Here is a 15,799-nt window from a genome sequence, read left to right as displayed (position 1 = left end):
CACTTCCAACATTAATTTCCTAAAACATAAATTAAAAGGCAATTTTATTCTAACTAAAACCTCATTTCCTTCCACAAAACTACTTGAAATGCCTTATAAAAACTGACGTGCAGTAATTCTAATGGAAAACTAGGAATGAAAGAAAACCAGCTGTGACCTATATTCCCATCTCCTGTTGCTTATGGCAACCTTGGAGAATATGGAATACTGATATAAAACAACTTCACATAACGTCTGACAAGAACTGAAACTCTTGGCTATTAAGTGTGTCAGTGTATACTCATTCATGAAGGATGCCCTCTGCCATATGGGCAGTGGGCACTTAGTAACATCCCAACAACTGTACCCATTAAAAATGAAGTTGTCCTTAGCAGGTCGGAATTAAAAAAAACTTGTAACTTTCTATATACTAATTATGGAGCGTGTGTGTGGGTTAGAGGATTCTGGGGACAGACTTCATGTCACCAGGCTTTACCTGCTGAGCCATCTCATTAGCCCTGAATGTCCTCATGGGTAACGTAAGAAGTCTGTGTGTGCACACATGCAAATGTGCCAAGACAGGTGAGTGGAGGTCAGAGGATGACTTTAGGGAGTTGGTTCTTTCCTTCTGTCATGTGCATCCTGTGAATTGAACTGGGCCTTCAGGCTTGGAGGCAATCACCTTTACCCACTGAACCATCTCACTGGCCCTCTTTTGAATCTTTCTTGAAATATTATCATAACAGCATTACATTTCTCTAAAGTTTCATTGACTTGTATTTTTTGAGTATGAGAAAATACTGATTATGCCTGGTTTCGAAAAAATCTGCCTTAATATATAGAGTGGTAGTAGGCATTTATTTCAGACCCAGTATCAATACAGAGAAGATGACGGGGTAAGACAGTTGCACTGGAAAGCCTGAAAGACAAAACTGGTACCTGTCAAGAATCAATGTTTTTCAAGTATGAATTCTATTAAGGAAAAGGAGATATTCTATGTGGGCCCTTATGTCCAGTGCCTAGTCTTGTGCTATTATAGGCATTTGTTTTAATCAAACCCCAAAGGAGTAAGAAAAAAAGTGGAAAAATACCAAGCATTGAGAGGTGCTAATTACATAAAAATAAATTTTAGGAATGGTTAAGTGTCAACAATCTTCTTCAATTGTCTTTATTACAGCAAGAGGAAATTTTACTCTTAATGCATAGAATCTGAAGAAAAAAATTTACATTTAGCTTTTAAAAGAGGCCCTTTTGACAGTTATTAATACAAATGTGAAATAAGATCCTCAAACAAATACCAATTTCAGTAATAGTTTACATACAGCAATAATTTATTCTGAAATGTTCATTTAGTTTGAGACACAGTTCATGTCTCATTAATAAAAGAGCAGCCATCTCACCTCAAATACCAGAATATACAACAGTTACAGCATAGCAAAAATTCTACCTACTTTTGATAAAATCTAGTTCAGTTAAAATAGTTTCATTCAATGCTTTACAGTTACACAGATTTGAGCACAAAATAGTGTGAATCGTTACACTGTAGCTATCTCTATGCACACCATGTGATCACAGAATCATTAATCGTTACTTCTGAAATTGAACCGTCAGTTTCATTCATGCAGTAAAGCAAAGCAGGCTGGGTAAACATATTCATTGGGAACCATATTACTGTGAATTTCACAGCCACATGATTAATTATGACATTAGATGGATTCACAAGGACTAATTTTTTTGCATAAATACCAATTTCTCCCTGATGTAAGTTTATTTTATAATCTAAAAGTGATTGATAACAGCAATATATCATATAGTTTCTATCTGTAGTGTTATTTTAAGACAGGCGATAGTTAAAGGACAATGGGATGGATGCTACTTAAATACATGTAAAACACACTGTACAAATATACTTGGCTTTACCATTTTTTCCTACCTAACAAGAGTGCCTCCCCAAATGACCAGTGAGGACAAAGTGTACTATCAAATATGGTTTCCAGAACAAAACCCCTCTAACAAGAATCAAACCTATTTACAAAAATTTTCAACCTTTAAAGTTTTCTTTGAAATAAAGTCTCTATACAGCAGTAGTGATTAACACCAGCTTTTCCTACGTTTGTCCTTCCAGCTCTTTTAAACAGACGTCACGAGGTAAGACCCAGAATGGCGTTTAGGACTTTGGGCTCCACTGGATTCTGTGCTGTCAGTCTTTGAATCTCTCTTCTTTGTGTTGTTGCTCACTGGTGTAGGGATCTGAGATGGCCGGGCTGAAGTGCTGTCTGCGCTGCTTTTCCGAGGGCTAGGGTTGTAATTAAAAGGTGTCACTCTGGCAGCAACAGTCCCACTAGGTGAGCTGTGCTTGCTGGAGCTACTGGAACTAAATGGGGTGCGCTCTGCTATACATGTCTCAGCAGTCTCCGCTACAGGGACTGGGTGACTCTGTCCTGGTTTTGCCTCAGTTCCTTTCTGTTCTGGGGCCTCTACCTGAATAAAGGAGTTCAGGCGGGTTTCCAGACCCACGGTTTGCACAGGACTGCCACTGCCCACACTCTGTTTCCCTTGGGTGTCTTTTGAATCTTTAATGCTTGAACTTCCCTTCTCTGAAACACTCTCAATCACTGGGGGGGTGTTGCCTGTGGGAGATCTTCCAGATCTAGGGTTGTTAATGGGGCAGTCCTCAATTCTCACCCAAACATCCTCTGTTTTAGAGACAGCAGGTGCCATCTGATAGATCAGAGTCTTTGATTCAGCACCACTGGCAGCACCTGAGGAAGCGGTCTGAGAAACCATGTTTGTGGGAGAAATGTCACTTTCCTTGATTTTCCTCCATGTTCCTTTTGTGGGCACCTGGTTTTCCTTCATCTGTCTGGGTGCTGGCACGGAGCTCACATGCCTTTCATCCTCACTTTTTGCTTTTTCACTGGATTCTGATGAAGCAGAAAGAATAGAAGATGAGCTTCCAGTTCTTCTCCAAGTGCTCACTCGAGGAAGGGACGAGGAATGTTTGCTGTGTTCACGCTTCCAGGTTCCTGCCCGGTTGATGGGTAGCCTGGAAGGGCTTTCCGAATGGGAGCGTGCAATGTCCTGCCGTTTGGCAGGCCTCCCATCATTATACTCTATAGTGGGGCTGAGGTTGGGTGGAAGCTTTCGCCATCCACCTGCCTGAACAGGTGGATGTGTGGATAGACACATATCGGGAAGGGAAGGGCTTAAAACTGGGGTCTGTGCTTGGGACCTGGTGGGAGAATCTGGTCTAGAAGATGGAGAAAGGGATTCAAATGAGGCAGATTCCTCCAGTTTCCTCCTTAGGGTTGGGCTTGGAGCTTCTTTGATGAAAGTAGACTGGCGTACTAATGCAGGTCTTTCTGATCTGTCTGATTCACTTCCACTTGATTTAGTTGAAGACATTCTAGAAAGTTCTACCTTTTTATTTGACCCATTGCCGTTATTCATCTGATTCAGTCCTTTAGATGCTGACTCACTTCTGGGGATACTGCTGGCATTCTTGGATAAGCCTGCTTGTTTGGTAAGATTTTGTTGGCTCAGCTGTCTGCCTGGGGATGTATATGACATTTTCCCAGAACCCGAGGACTTAGTTGAAGCAGTACTGGGAGATGATGTTCTAGGCAGCTGAGACAGTTTGTTAGNAGGGCTTATTCCATTTCTACCAGGGGAAATTGAGTTTCGCCCTGGAGATTGCATTGGNCTACTTAATGGCTGCTGTGTAGGTCTTGAGGGAGTGGAGTCTCTAGATCCTGATCTAGAAGACCCCTTATTTGACCCANTGATTTGGGAAGTTTGCCTGGTAATAGGGCTAAGCTCTGACTTTACTGCTGGCTTAGTTCCNCGAGGAGAAGTGGTAGCTCCCGGCCCTTCACTGGGGCTTTTAGAGGCTGGAGTCTTGAGGGGCGGGCCTTTCTTAGAGACANGGCTTGTACTTGAGGAGCTATTCCGAAGCCCTGGGATATGAATCATTGTCCTGCCTCTTGAGATTGAAGGCATGTTTGTCGGGAGGGGTTGTTTCATTTGGCTGGAAATTTCTGAACTGGATCGAATCTTTCCCGTAATCAAGCTTTTATAAACCTTTTTTCCACCTTTGATTCCTTTGTTTTCAGATTCTATTTTTTTTGCTTCTAATGTGCTTTTCTCTCCAGGTTTGAGAATTCTTGGGCCTTTATTGCTTGTGAATGGCTTTTCCTCTTGATCAGGTGTAAGATGAAAAGGCGANCCCAGGGAAATGCCAGACTTTAGTGACAGAATGGAATCTGAATCAGATGATGCTTGTCTAGATAAACATGCAGCAGCAGCAGCAGCTTGGTGCAAACTACTTACTATGGAGTTTGCACCTTCCTGAATAGCTTTCCAGTCAAAATTTTCTGAATCGGGGGATAAACCATGTTCTGAATCTGGCCTCTGTATATCTTTCAAATCAAGTGTCAGATCTTCAGCTAACATGCCACCCACTTTTCTAGGACTCTGTTTTTCACTCTCACCCTTGAGTCTTGAAGGCCTTTTCTTTTTTGGCATGGCAGAACTTATACACTCCTGCAACAGGTCGTCCTCAGAGTCAATACTAAGAGAACTGAGAGAGCTGTTTCTTGAGAAACAGACAGGGGTGTCTTCAACATGAAATGACTTCGGCGCATACCCAGATGCCTGAGGCTTACTTGGTTCTCCTTGTGAGTTGGTAGGTTCAGCTTCTTTGATTGGTTCACTTTCTTTGTTATTGTTGTTTTCCTGGTCAATGTCACTAAGGGAACTCAGAGAGGAATTTCGAGAAAAGCAAACTGGAGTATTTTCAATAGCAAAATTCTGCAGTTTTTCGTCAGTTGCTGCCCCTCTATCTGGCCCGTCTTTGGAGGACTGGGGGAAAGTGGGTTGTTTCTGCGGCACTGGTTTGGACTGTCCTCTGTTTACTGGATGTTTTGTACTGGCTTGTGACTTACTAGCTGACTGCTGGCTTGAGTTTGGTTCTGTGTGGCAGGTAACTTTGGCTTCGGAATCCTTACTTTCTTTGCCCTTTCTTAACTCAGCCTTTTCCCTGGAAAGGTCAACATCGTCATCATCAAAATCTAGAGAACTCAAAGAATCATTTCGGGAAAAGCAGTAAGGCGTTCCCTCAATAGGGGTGTAATGATGCGGTGAATCGAAAGTGAAGCTCCCCCGTACTCGGTCTTCATTGTTTGGTAGCTTATCATTGAAGGCCTTGGGATTGGGTTTTAAGCTCTGTTTCTTTGAGTCTTTGTTGTCTGAGAAAGTTTCTTCAGTATTTACATTAACTTTTGAGTCTGTATTCTTTCTCACACGCGGTCTATATTCAGTATTTTGTGGCATGGGCTTTACTGGTGAAGTAGGCTTCTTTTTCTTAGTGTCTACTTGATTTTTGTTAGTTCCAGATGAAGTCGAGGATGCTTGTTGGACTTGGTCCATTATCTTTTTCACTCGGAAAGGCTTGTGACTTTTTCCTTTGGGCATAGCAGAATTGATACATTCTGCAAGAATATCTCCTTCCTCTGCTTTGTTGTCATCCAGGTCCGGTGTAACTCTAGATGACATTTTCCCTCGCTGAGCCTCATCTGTACTTCTGCCTTCTGTAGGAATGGTATCTCGTTTTTCAAATTCACCTGACTGTATACCTGTTCTGACCCCATCTCCAGTAGCCAACTCATTTGGAGGGGACTCTATTGTCAGATCACTTAGAGACGTTGCTGTGGAAAAGTTTATAGGTGTCCCTTCTACACAGTACACCCGGGGCACATCATCCCCTGGTGTAAAGCTAACATGTTTTTGTGCCTGCAGCCTGTTCTGTGATGGCAGAAGTTTATACACAGGCAGCTGACTTGGCTTCCTTGCCACAGGTGGAGGTAATTTTGAAGCAGTCTGGGCTAGTTTTTTGGCTTTGCGTGATGACTTTGTTGGCATGGCTGAAATAATACATTCTTCTAATATTTCAATATCATCATCATCAGAATCATCTAATAAGTCTTTTTCAGAGTCAGGCTTTTCTACCTCTTTATCCTGGTTTTCATTTGATTCCTCAGGCTGTTCTGGTTCAGTTTCATTCCCATTGTCATTTTCCTGAACTGGAGGCATTATTCTTAATTCTACATCTTTCTGTATAAATGGCTCATCCAGGCTCAGAGCACTTAGGCTGGAGGAACAAGAAAACCCATCCGGAGTACTTTCTGTGGCGAAGTGTAACAAAGTGTCAGCGTCTGGAAGGACCTGCACCCTCTGCACAGCAGCACTGACAGCAGTCTGCTTAGGTCCGCTCTCTCTCTTCTCAGCAGCAGGTACTTTACTTTTTGGCACCTCTCTCTTGGTCTGCACTGTCTGTGGAGGAGGTGGAGGGGTTTTGCTCCTGCTTGGTGGCATGGTCTGCCCAGGACTATCTGGAAGGTCACTGGGGCTTATGATGCCACTCACCATTCCACTACATGGCTCACTCTGAACAGAGCTGGCAATGGAGCGACTCTCAAAACTGTCAAGTGAACTGACAGAAGTACACCTGCTGAATACAAGTGGAGTCTCCTGGACATAGTGTTCTGGGGGACTTTTGGGTGTCTGAGCACCACTTTTGGAGGGAGACTTGGCTCCTGAAGAAAACTCAACAGCTTTATGCCTGGTTGATTCTGAAGATAAGCCAGAAGCCTGGAGTCGGCTAGGTTTGGTTCTAGCATTCTGGGACACTGCTGGAACTTCAGCTGCAGGATCTTCAGTTGACCGAGTTACATCATTCTCTTTTATTTCTGCTATCTGCAGAGTATTAGCAGAATCTGCTTCCTGTGTTGTCTGATCACATCCTATTTCATCTTCAGCTGATGACAGTGATGATAATGAACTGCACCTTGAGAAACATATCGGGGTGTCTTCTACACAGTAAGTCTGTATTGTTTCTTGGTTGATGGAGGGGACTTTGCAAGTAGTCCCTTTTTGAGTCTGACTGTTTCTTTGTGCTGAACTTGGACGCAGCTGATTCTGCCTTTTGGCATTAGACGAAGGTGCAGATGTATTCTCGCTGCTTGGAGAGATATGTTCAGGTTTAGTGCTTTGTGCTGATGAATTCTTTGAGAATGAAAATGATGGTTTTTGTGAGGAAGAAATGTCAGTGGCGTATTTTAAACTATAATCAATAGGCTGATCTACATGATGTTTCTCTTCATTATATTTTATGCTATAATTTGTCGGTCTCTCTTCTTCTTCTTCATGTTGTTCTTCCTCAGAATAACGTTCACTGTAGTTGGTAGGTTTATCATCTTCATAGTCATCTTCCTGACACAGAGACTGGTTTACATTTTGATTAATTGCATGACTAGAACCCATTCGATTTGTTTCTGAACCACTGGTTCCCCTAGACCTATATGGGGAAACACATTCTTGTTGTCCAAAATGTGGTTGGAATTTGAGGTGTTTGTCATCAGTCTTCTCAGAGTAGACAGGATAACTGGTGTTCTGGCTTCTTGCTTGTCTTTGCTCATTTTGCTTTATTTCATCTTCTATCACATGCTTGGGTCTTGCCCACCTTTCATTCTGTGAAGGACTCTGCCTTCCTGAGTTCAACTGCTCATCTGAATATTTAAGACTGTAATTTATTGGTGTATCCAGTTCTCCATCATTATCATCCATGTGATTCGCACTGTGTATCTTATGGGCTAGGTCAGCTGGATACTGCCCATAACTGCAAAACTTACTCTCATCATCCTCAGAATAGGATTCAACTGAGGGTTTCATTTGGCCTCTTTTACCATACCCATCACTACTAGTGACACTATTTAAACTGTCATTTGAAGATCGTTTATATTCCACTTTGGCATAAGGCATAGAGCATGTCCTATTTGAATTTTCCGACTTAGAGAAGTTGTATGTGTTTGAGTGGGTTTGGGAGGCGGAGCTTCTTCGTGCGGCACTCCTATCGTCTGCCGCACAGTGGAACTCGGTGGCAGAAGCAGAACTTCTGTCGTCCTGGGAGGTACGAACGGCTGACACTTCTTCCATAACTTTGGCTATCTGGGCTGCAGTGGTAGTGATCTGCAGACCTCGTTTTGAAGAGGTTCCTGGATTTTCTGTTGCTGGATGGTAAGTGCTGAGGCCAATACCTCGTTCTCTTTCCAAACTTCTGTCCTTCTCAGAACGAGAACTGTCTAAACTTCCCCTTGAGGAAGAAGAGCTGGGCAATACCGTAGTATTTAAATATGGTGAAAGAACAGTCATGTTTCCAGTATTGAAATTGTCTGACCTACTATCATCATGTCGATTGGCATCAAAAGCATAGTCACCGTAAAGGCCCTGCTTGTGTCTCTGCTTACTACGGTGAGAGGCCTTGGGACTTAAGTTGTCAATGTTGTCGAAGGTTTCTGATAAATGCTGAGCATCTAGCTCGGCTTCTAGAGCTTTCTGTTTCCTAACGTGAAGGGACGGCAGACTTGAACCAGGAGACATGATATTGGCGTCCTTATACTTTGCAGGTCTGTTTGCCATGAGATTCCTTAAAGCTGCCGCACTTCCCATGGCAATCATTTTGTGCTTAGAATGAATGAGGTTCTTGAGCATGCTCACTGCCCCCATGTCCCACAAGGCTTCCTGGTCTTTAGGATTTCTTGCTGAGAGATTCCATAAAGTTCCACATGCATTACTGACTATGGTCAAGCTGTGAGATTTCAAGTGCTGTAATAAAGTTTGTAGGCAATTGTTCTCTCTTAGGATTTGCCTAAATTAAAGCAAAAACACGTGAGATTAAGGGGAAAATATGATTAGTAACAACAAGTAAAGGGGCAGAAAACAGTTTTAAATACAAAAATGATTCCTAAGCACAATAGGTATATTATGACCACATCAGCTATTTCCTCTCTTTCTGTTCTCTTGGTTCATTTAATGTTTATTTTTTCCAAGTATCATCTATCATTCCAAAAGTAGTAATAAGAGTTACATTTATTCTGTGTCCTATTCTGATCCACTATAAGAAAAAGGATTTTTATTTTTTAAGCAGATACATTTTTTACATTCACATAGTAATAGTTCTCTAATTTAACAATTATAAACACATCATGAAATTACAGTGAGCAACAATGTTGATTACTGAGGTATCTTGGAAGCAGAAGACAAGTGACTGACAGATGGTTATGTAGTCTGGGAGCACCCAGTATGCTTCTAGACCTGCAAACTTACTTTATAGAGTAAGGGATCTCAGTGAAGACACCAAGCCAAAGCACACGTTGGCAGATGTGTATATAAGCATTATTTTAAGAGATAACATGAAGTATAGGTTTTAAAAATACGAAAAAGCAAGTAAATATAAGGGCTAACAGTCAATATAATGAGCTCTGGGCTTTGGAGAGATTTGCAGTCTTTTAAATATAAAATAAATTAACATCTAGTAATAACATTCTATTTTAGTTTAAAACTGATTGTCAAGGGTATAAGTATGCTTCAAAACTGTTTAAGACATCATTAGGAAGACGCCGAGCCTTATATTTCCTCCATCATACTCAGGTTTTCCTTTGCTTAAAAATTAGTTTTGCGTTTCTTTATGCCATCTAAATAGGGGAGAATGAATTTGACTTTTATTCCTTTTTCTACAGCATGGCTGGATTTCTCAACTACCATATTTGTAGATTCCTATAGGATACTTTGTACTTTATTAGCAACAACATTGAAATGAATTATTTTTGGAGTTGATAGTTATCTTTGCACTACAATAAGGCCTCTTTGCTTAGAGCTTTCATAATAATATGAAACAGTTTAGAATTAGTTTTAAAGAAATAGACTATAATAATTCACATAAAAGAACAGAGAATAATATAGAACTTGGTATATACCTGTGGTCTTCGTTTGTAGCTATCAAGCTGGACACATTCCGTAATATCCCACCTCCACTTTCAATAATGGCTAAAGTATTTGTCTGGCTCCGGTAAGTGAGGGTGCCAACCAGAAATGCCAGTGCTCCCTCCACGGCACAGATGTCAGCCTTATTCTCAGTGCAGTGTGCAGACAGGTTCCATAGGGCACTCAAGACGCTTTTGAGGGTTGATTCCTAGTCACGATAGAAACACAGTATGTGCCATTTAGTTAAGAGTCTTTTTCTTTTTGCCTCCCTTCTGAAATTCCTCACTAGTAAATCAGGAACCTTTCATTTACAGTTTCACAAAATGAAATTTAGGTCAGTGCTGTTTCTATAAATCAACACAGTATTAAACTAATGATCATGTATCTTTACATGATACAGAACTGATACTCACTATCACAATATAATATTATCAGGATAATAGAAACTCAAAACATCTTCATATACTATATATGGATATGGAAAGATATCTAAATACTGAATGACAACATACTGCAGAACAGGTTCTATAATACTTTATTTGGATATCTGCCTGTCTCTGCTTCCTGAGTAGGGATTAAAGGCATGCACCACCATCACCTGGCTAACAAATTCATTTAAAAAATTACTTATTTTATATATGTGAGTATACTGTTGTTCTCTTCAGACACGCCTGAAGAGGGCATCAGATCCCATTACAGATGGTTGTGAACCACCATGTGGTTGCTGGGAACTGAACTCAGGACCTACGGAAGAGCAGCCAGTGTTCTAAATTGCTGAGCCATCTCTCCAGCCCACAAATCCTTAAAACTCCTAAAGAAACTACAAATTACAAAAAGGCCCAAGCTCCCTCACATATAAAAATTTTATTTGTTGCAGAAAAACTCTTGATATTAATGATATTTGGTTACAATTTGTCATACTCCAAATGTCAGTGTTTTTTCTTATGACATCATCAAGGAATCTTTATTAGGAATATTCCTGTCAGAACAAGAGGCACTCCAGATAATACAGATGCAAAACAGGAAAAAGGAGGCTATTGCAGTCTGAATTTAAAATAAATACTTCACAAAGGAGACAACACTGTATAGGAGGATAACATAGATGATGTAAGAGAGAAAACACCAGAAACAAAATTCCCACTAGGAACTACTTGAAGTCTCAACTCCAGTGTCTTATGCAGACACACAGAGCCTAATTCCCAGTAACTACACAGTGCCTTACATAAATGGCCAGTTTTATGTAACTCATCAGCTAGCTAGTTCATGCTGAAATCCAGCACTTGGGAGGCTAAGATAGAAGGATTGGTACAAAATCAAGGCTAGCCTCTCTACACAAGACCCAGTCTCACAACAACAACAACAACAACAACAACAACAACAACAACAACAACAACAACAAGAACACCTAAAACACACATGCACATATGCACACACACAAATGAGAAGGTCCTGAGTTCAATTTTAATTACAATGTGATTTAGTGTAAGATGCTCCAGAGATTACAAGCTAAGGGCCAAAAGTCTGTATTAAACAAGTTTTACAGTTGAAATTACAGGAGGCATGAAATGATTACAAGCTGGGGGTGTAGCTGAGGAGCACGCTATATACATAGTATACAAGGGATGGGATGAGTGACAGATGTGGAGGGCTGGAGAAGGAAAAGAAACTGCTAGAGATAGAAATAAGGAAAGGAGCTGTAGTAAGTGGCTGATCAAAAGTATAATGTACAAGGAAATTCGAAAGAGAACCCTAGCTAAGTAAACCTCCGTAGAGTCTGAGACAAAGGAAGAGGTATCTAAAATCAGAATAGGAGGAACTAAGGAGGGACCATTCAGGACTTTAGTTATTATAGGAAAAGAAGGACTCTAGTAATTAGAAGCCATGGAGAACTTTTTATTTTTAAATACACAGCTGAAACAAAAAAGGATCTAAAGACAAAGCAGGCAGAGGGAAGGAAGGACTGAGGGCTCTAAGTGAGCAGCAAGTGTGAGCCACTGCATTGATTTCCTGGTACAATTTTATGGAATTATTATTGAAGAGAAATAAACTGTCTTATCTTTCACATATACATTCTTATCACTTTAAATGTAGCTGCCCCTCACTCCAATTGATGGACAAACATTTACACCCCTCAAGGTTTCTTCACATGCCTCTAAACCCATCTTTTCATTTTATCCCAGGGCCTAGACAAGCACTGACTTGCTTTCAACACTAGCACCCTCCTCAATGAGCAAAGGGTTAATTAACACTTCCCCTCTATGGCTTTCTATCTGGTGCTGCTGTCTAAGCTTCAAAAAGTACAAGGTAAAGAAAACTCCAGGAACCAAAGAAACTAGATATAGGGCTATAGGTACTATTAAGGCCATTCACATGATACCCGGTGGGGTGGTGAGGAGACAGTCAACAAAAAGCACCTGCCACACAAGCCTGAGGACCTGAGTTCAAGCCCACAGTAGAAAAAGAATCAACTCCTCAGAGTTTTCTCTGACCTCCACATGTGCCTACAGATGCCAGCAGATATGTAGACATGCACACATTCACAAAAACAAAAACAAAAGCCAACTGGAGAAGTTTCTTTAAATACACTTGACTGATTTATTTTTCAATAACTTGTTCTTTGGGCTGGAAGATGGTTCATCTGGTAAAATGCTTGCTACACAAACATGACTACCTGAGTTTGATTTTCCCAAAATCCATGTAAAAAGCTGGACATGGCAGCTCGGAAGGCAAAGACAGGAAGATGTCTAGTCAGTCTTGCTGAATAGATGTGTTCTATGTTCACTGAGAGAACCCTACCAAAAATGGGCTAAGAGTGAAGGCCTGGAAGTTCAGAGCAACTGGTTGCTTCCAGAGGGCCCAACCCCTCTGTGGATATCAGGTATGCATCTGATACATAGACATACTCGCAGACAAAACACCTGTACGTAAGAAAAAAAGATGGAGAGCTACATATTTGCCTCAGCAGGTAAGAGTGCCTGCTTAGCACGAATAAAACCCTGAGTTTGAGCCCTAGGACCATGTAAAATAAGAGGTGAGACACATGTCTGTAATCCTAGCATTTGGGAGGTGGAAGCATGAGGATCAGAAGTTCTAGGTCATTCTTGGCTGAATACTAAGTTCCACCCTGAGGCCCGTTCTTGAAAACAACCAAACAACCAGGTGAGGGGCTGAGGAAGACATCTTACATATATCTCTAGTTTGCATGTGTACTTATGAAAACACCGCCCCCCCCCCACTCTCATGTTTTTAAAGCCAGCACCCCATTATGATGCCCAGGGAGGTCTTAAACTCCTGGGCTTGAGTAATCCTCCGCCATAACTTGTTGGGTAGGCTGGGGCTGTAGGCATGTAATACTTTTTTTTGTTTGTTTGTTTTAACCAGTTCATTCTTTTTATAGCTGTGAAGAATTTTATTGTAAACACACACACACACACACACACACACACACACACACACACACACATGTATGTATATGTATACACCACATATATGTAAATGTAACAACAGTCATTATAGTTACTTCTTTTGGCCATTACAAAATATGAAGAACATCATGTATAAATCTGTGTGAGAACACTAGTTAATTCTCAAGAGTGGAATGGCAGGGTAGTATGGCAGGTGTATGTTTAACATAAAATCTCTTCTAAATGTTTTCCCAAGTGCGTATACAATTTCATATTCCCAATGACAATATAGAATGCTTCCATATGTTCAGCAACCTTGACATGTGGTTAATCTTTTAACTTTAATCCAGTATGGTATGTTATAATAGCATTTCATTGTAGTTTAGTGGCAAATAACATCATGTACCCTTTCCAGCACTTAGTGGCTATTGGTTATCTTTCTTTAAGTATCAGTCCTAATCATCTATTTAGCAATTTCAAAGGTATCTTTATATAGAGCCTCTGTACATTTAAATATGGATCTGTCTATGTGCATGTGTATGAAGAGCATGCAACTGTTTGTGTGAGTTGTGTATAGTGTGTGCCTGCCACCACGCACAAGTTAACGAGGACAACCTCGGATGCTGGCCCTTGCCTCCCTCCTTGTTTTAGACAGGGTCTCTCTGGTGGAGTGTGCCTTTAATACCAGCTCTAAAGAGGCAGAGGCTGCTGGATCTTCTATCCCAGCACCCAACATTTTAACATTACCTTTTTAACTTCCAAAGCACATTCCATCAATGCTTTCACACTTCCAACTTCTCTCAACGTCTTTTTGCTATTTACATCTGCTCGCCAAGACAAATTCCTCAAAACACTTGCAATAACCTGGAAATCATCAAGTTTAGAACAATTGACATGTACAATGAGTAATACTAATAATTGTCTTTTTGTCTTTTTGTTTCTAATGCTAGAGGTAAGAGTGGAATCTGTTGTAGTTTAAATACAACCTATCTAAATGCTTAAGTGTTTTAATTTTAAATTTGGCTGTTTGAATATTTGAGTATGTGTGAGATACTCTGGGTATGAGATAATATTCCAAATATATATACTCCTTACATGTATAACCTGAAGGTAACTTTCTATAGTATATTAATAACAGTACACAAAGCAACTTTATAACAGATTCTCCACATATGGTGTCAGGTTAGCAGAATACAAATAGTACCTGGTTTAGATTTTGGGTTAGGAATGCTCCACCTCTAAGATCAAAGCATGGTATTTGCATGTACTGAAAGGTCACAGGTGAAGCCCACTAATTTGCACAATAAATATGATTGATTATAATAATAATAGGAATGTTCTGCCTATGTATAGGATGACAAAAATAATTACTTCAATATATTTACTTTACTTTAGTGTTAGTAAAACCATACTTTAACACAAGCCACTAAATACTAAGCCAAAGCTTAATATAAATTAGTACATTAACTTGCTAATATCCAAGAAACATATCAGAAATTCTACTGTACCTGCTGTAAGTCTTCACTTTCAGATTTTAACTGGGCCACAAGTGCTCTCATACAGCCTTTCATAGAACACAGCGTAGCCTGTAACAGTAGAAGTGGAATAGTGTCATCAAGGAACCTGCCTGAAATGGCCATATTTCTAGCTACTAAATTTCAGACCTGCTTTTATTTCAATCATAAATGTTATTTTATCTGTACAAGATCCAGAACAAGATTACCTAAATGAAAGACAGATTTCTCCTATTTCTGTTACGTATTTTTGTTATCTAACTAGGAAACCCAAGCAAATTCTGAAGAATGATAAGCAAAAAACCAGAGCATGGTGTTCTGTCTGATGGACTCAGTATGCATATTGTTTGTCACAGGGTTTGACTTTCACTCCTGGGAACAGTGTTTTATTAATTATCCTTTTCTATACTGCTGGTCACCTATACTTACTAGGTAAAGAAGGTACTATCCTTTTTAGCTACATTCCTAGTATGAGCAATGCTGCTGGAGCAACGATATAATTTGAGTGTAGGGCTTCATCTTCAGGTGTGCCTTTGCTTTGTTTGGGCAAAAGACAACCTACTAAGTAGGGATATGCAGTCACCATGAGAAAGGTGCTTCTAGGAGTCACTGTTCAACTGGGCTACTGTGGGAGATGCCAAAAAAAAACTAGTTATAAGTAATTCTTTCTTTAGTTCAAAAACTTCTAACTGAGCTACTTTAAGAAGTAAATCTTATAAAAGACATACCTTGTTGGCAACATCTCCAAAGGTCAAGTTTGTCAAAGCCATTCCAGCATACCGTCTTAAAGTAACACTGTAGTGGTCATTAGTAAGCCCATACATCTCACAGTCCACCTGCAATAACTCTGCAATGGCCTGCAGTCCCCCTAATTTAACAAGGGCAAAAGGAAACATAGAATAATCTAGAATCAAATACACTGGTATAATTTGGTAATTTAAAACCAGGGGGGAAAGAAATCTAAGAATGAGAATACATGGTTTAAATTTGCCTTTAGAATTAAAAGTCACAAAACTGTTGTAAATAATTTTTGTGTAACATAATTACAACTGACAACGATGTCATTCTCTGTCAGTGTCTCCA

General features: G+C 40.2%; 1 protein-coding gene across 19 annotated transcripts in view; it reads right to left on the bottom strand.

Annotated features, from left to right (window-relative positions):
• Positions 1 to 1,117: 1,117 nt before the first annotated feature.
• The window catches only part of Apc (APC regulator of WNT signaling pathway), a 95,972-nt gene continuing 81,290 nt past the window's right edge, over positions 1,118 to 15,799 (bottom strand). For all 19 annotated transcript variants that reach the window (XM_021214709.2, XM_029546869.1, XM_029546868.1 and 16 more), the window contains 5 exons: positions 15,445 to 15,584; positions 14,711 to 14,788; positions 13,950 to 14,066; positions 9,792 to 10,006; positions 1,118 to 8,683 (listed from right to left, as the gene is read on the bottom strand). In XM_021214709.2, coding sequence (XP_021070368.1) covers positions 2,110 to 8,683; positions 9,792 to 10,006; positions 13,950 to 14,066; positions 14,711 to 14,788; positions 15,445 to 15,584 — 7,124 coding nt within the window. In that variant the 3' untranslated portion in view covers positions 1,118 to 2,109. The remainder of the gene's footprint in view (positions 8,684 to 9,791; positions 10,007 to 13,949; positions 14,067 to 14,710; positions 14,789 to 15,444; positions 15,585 to 15,799) is intronic.

This window comes from Mus pahari, chromosome 15, assembly GCF_900095145.1.
Source record: "Mus pahari chromosome 15, PAHARI_EIJ_v1.1, whole genome shotgun sequence".
Lineage (NCBI taxonomy): Eukaryota > Metazoa > Chordata > Mammalia > Rodentia > Muridae > Mus > Mus pahari.
Note: the sequence above shows the minus strand (reverse complement) of the source record. Positions and strands in the feature narration are given on the sequence as shown.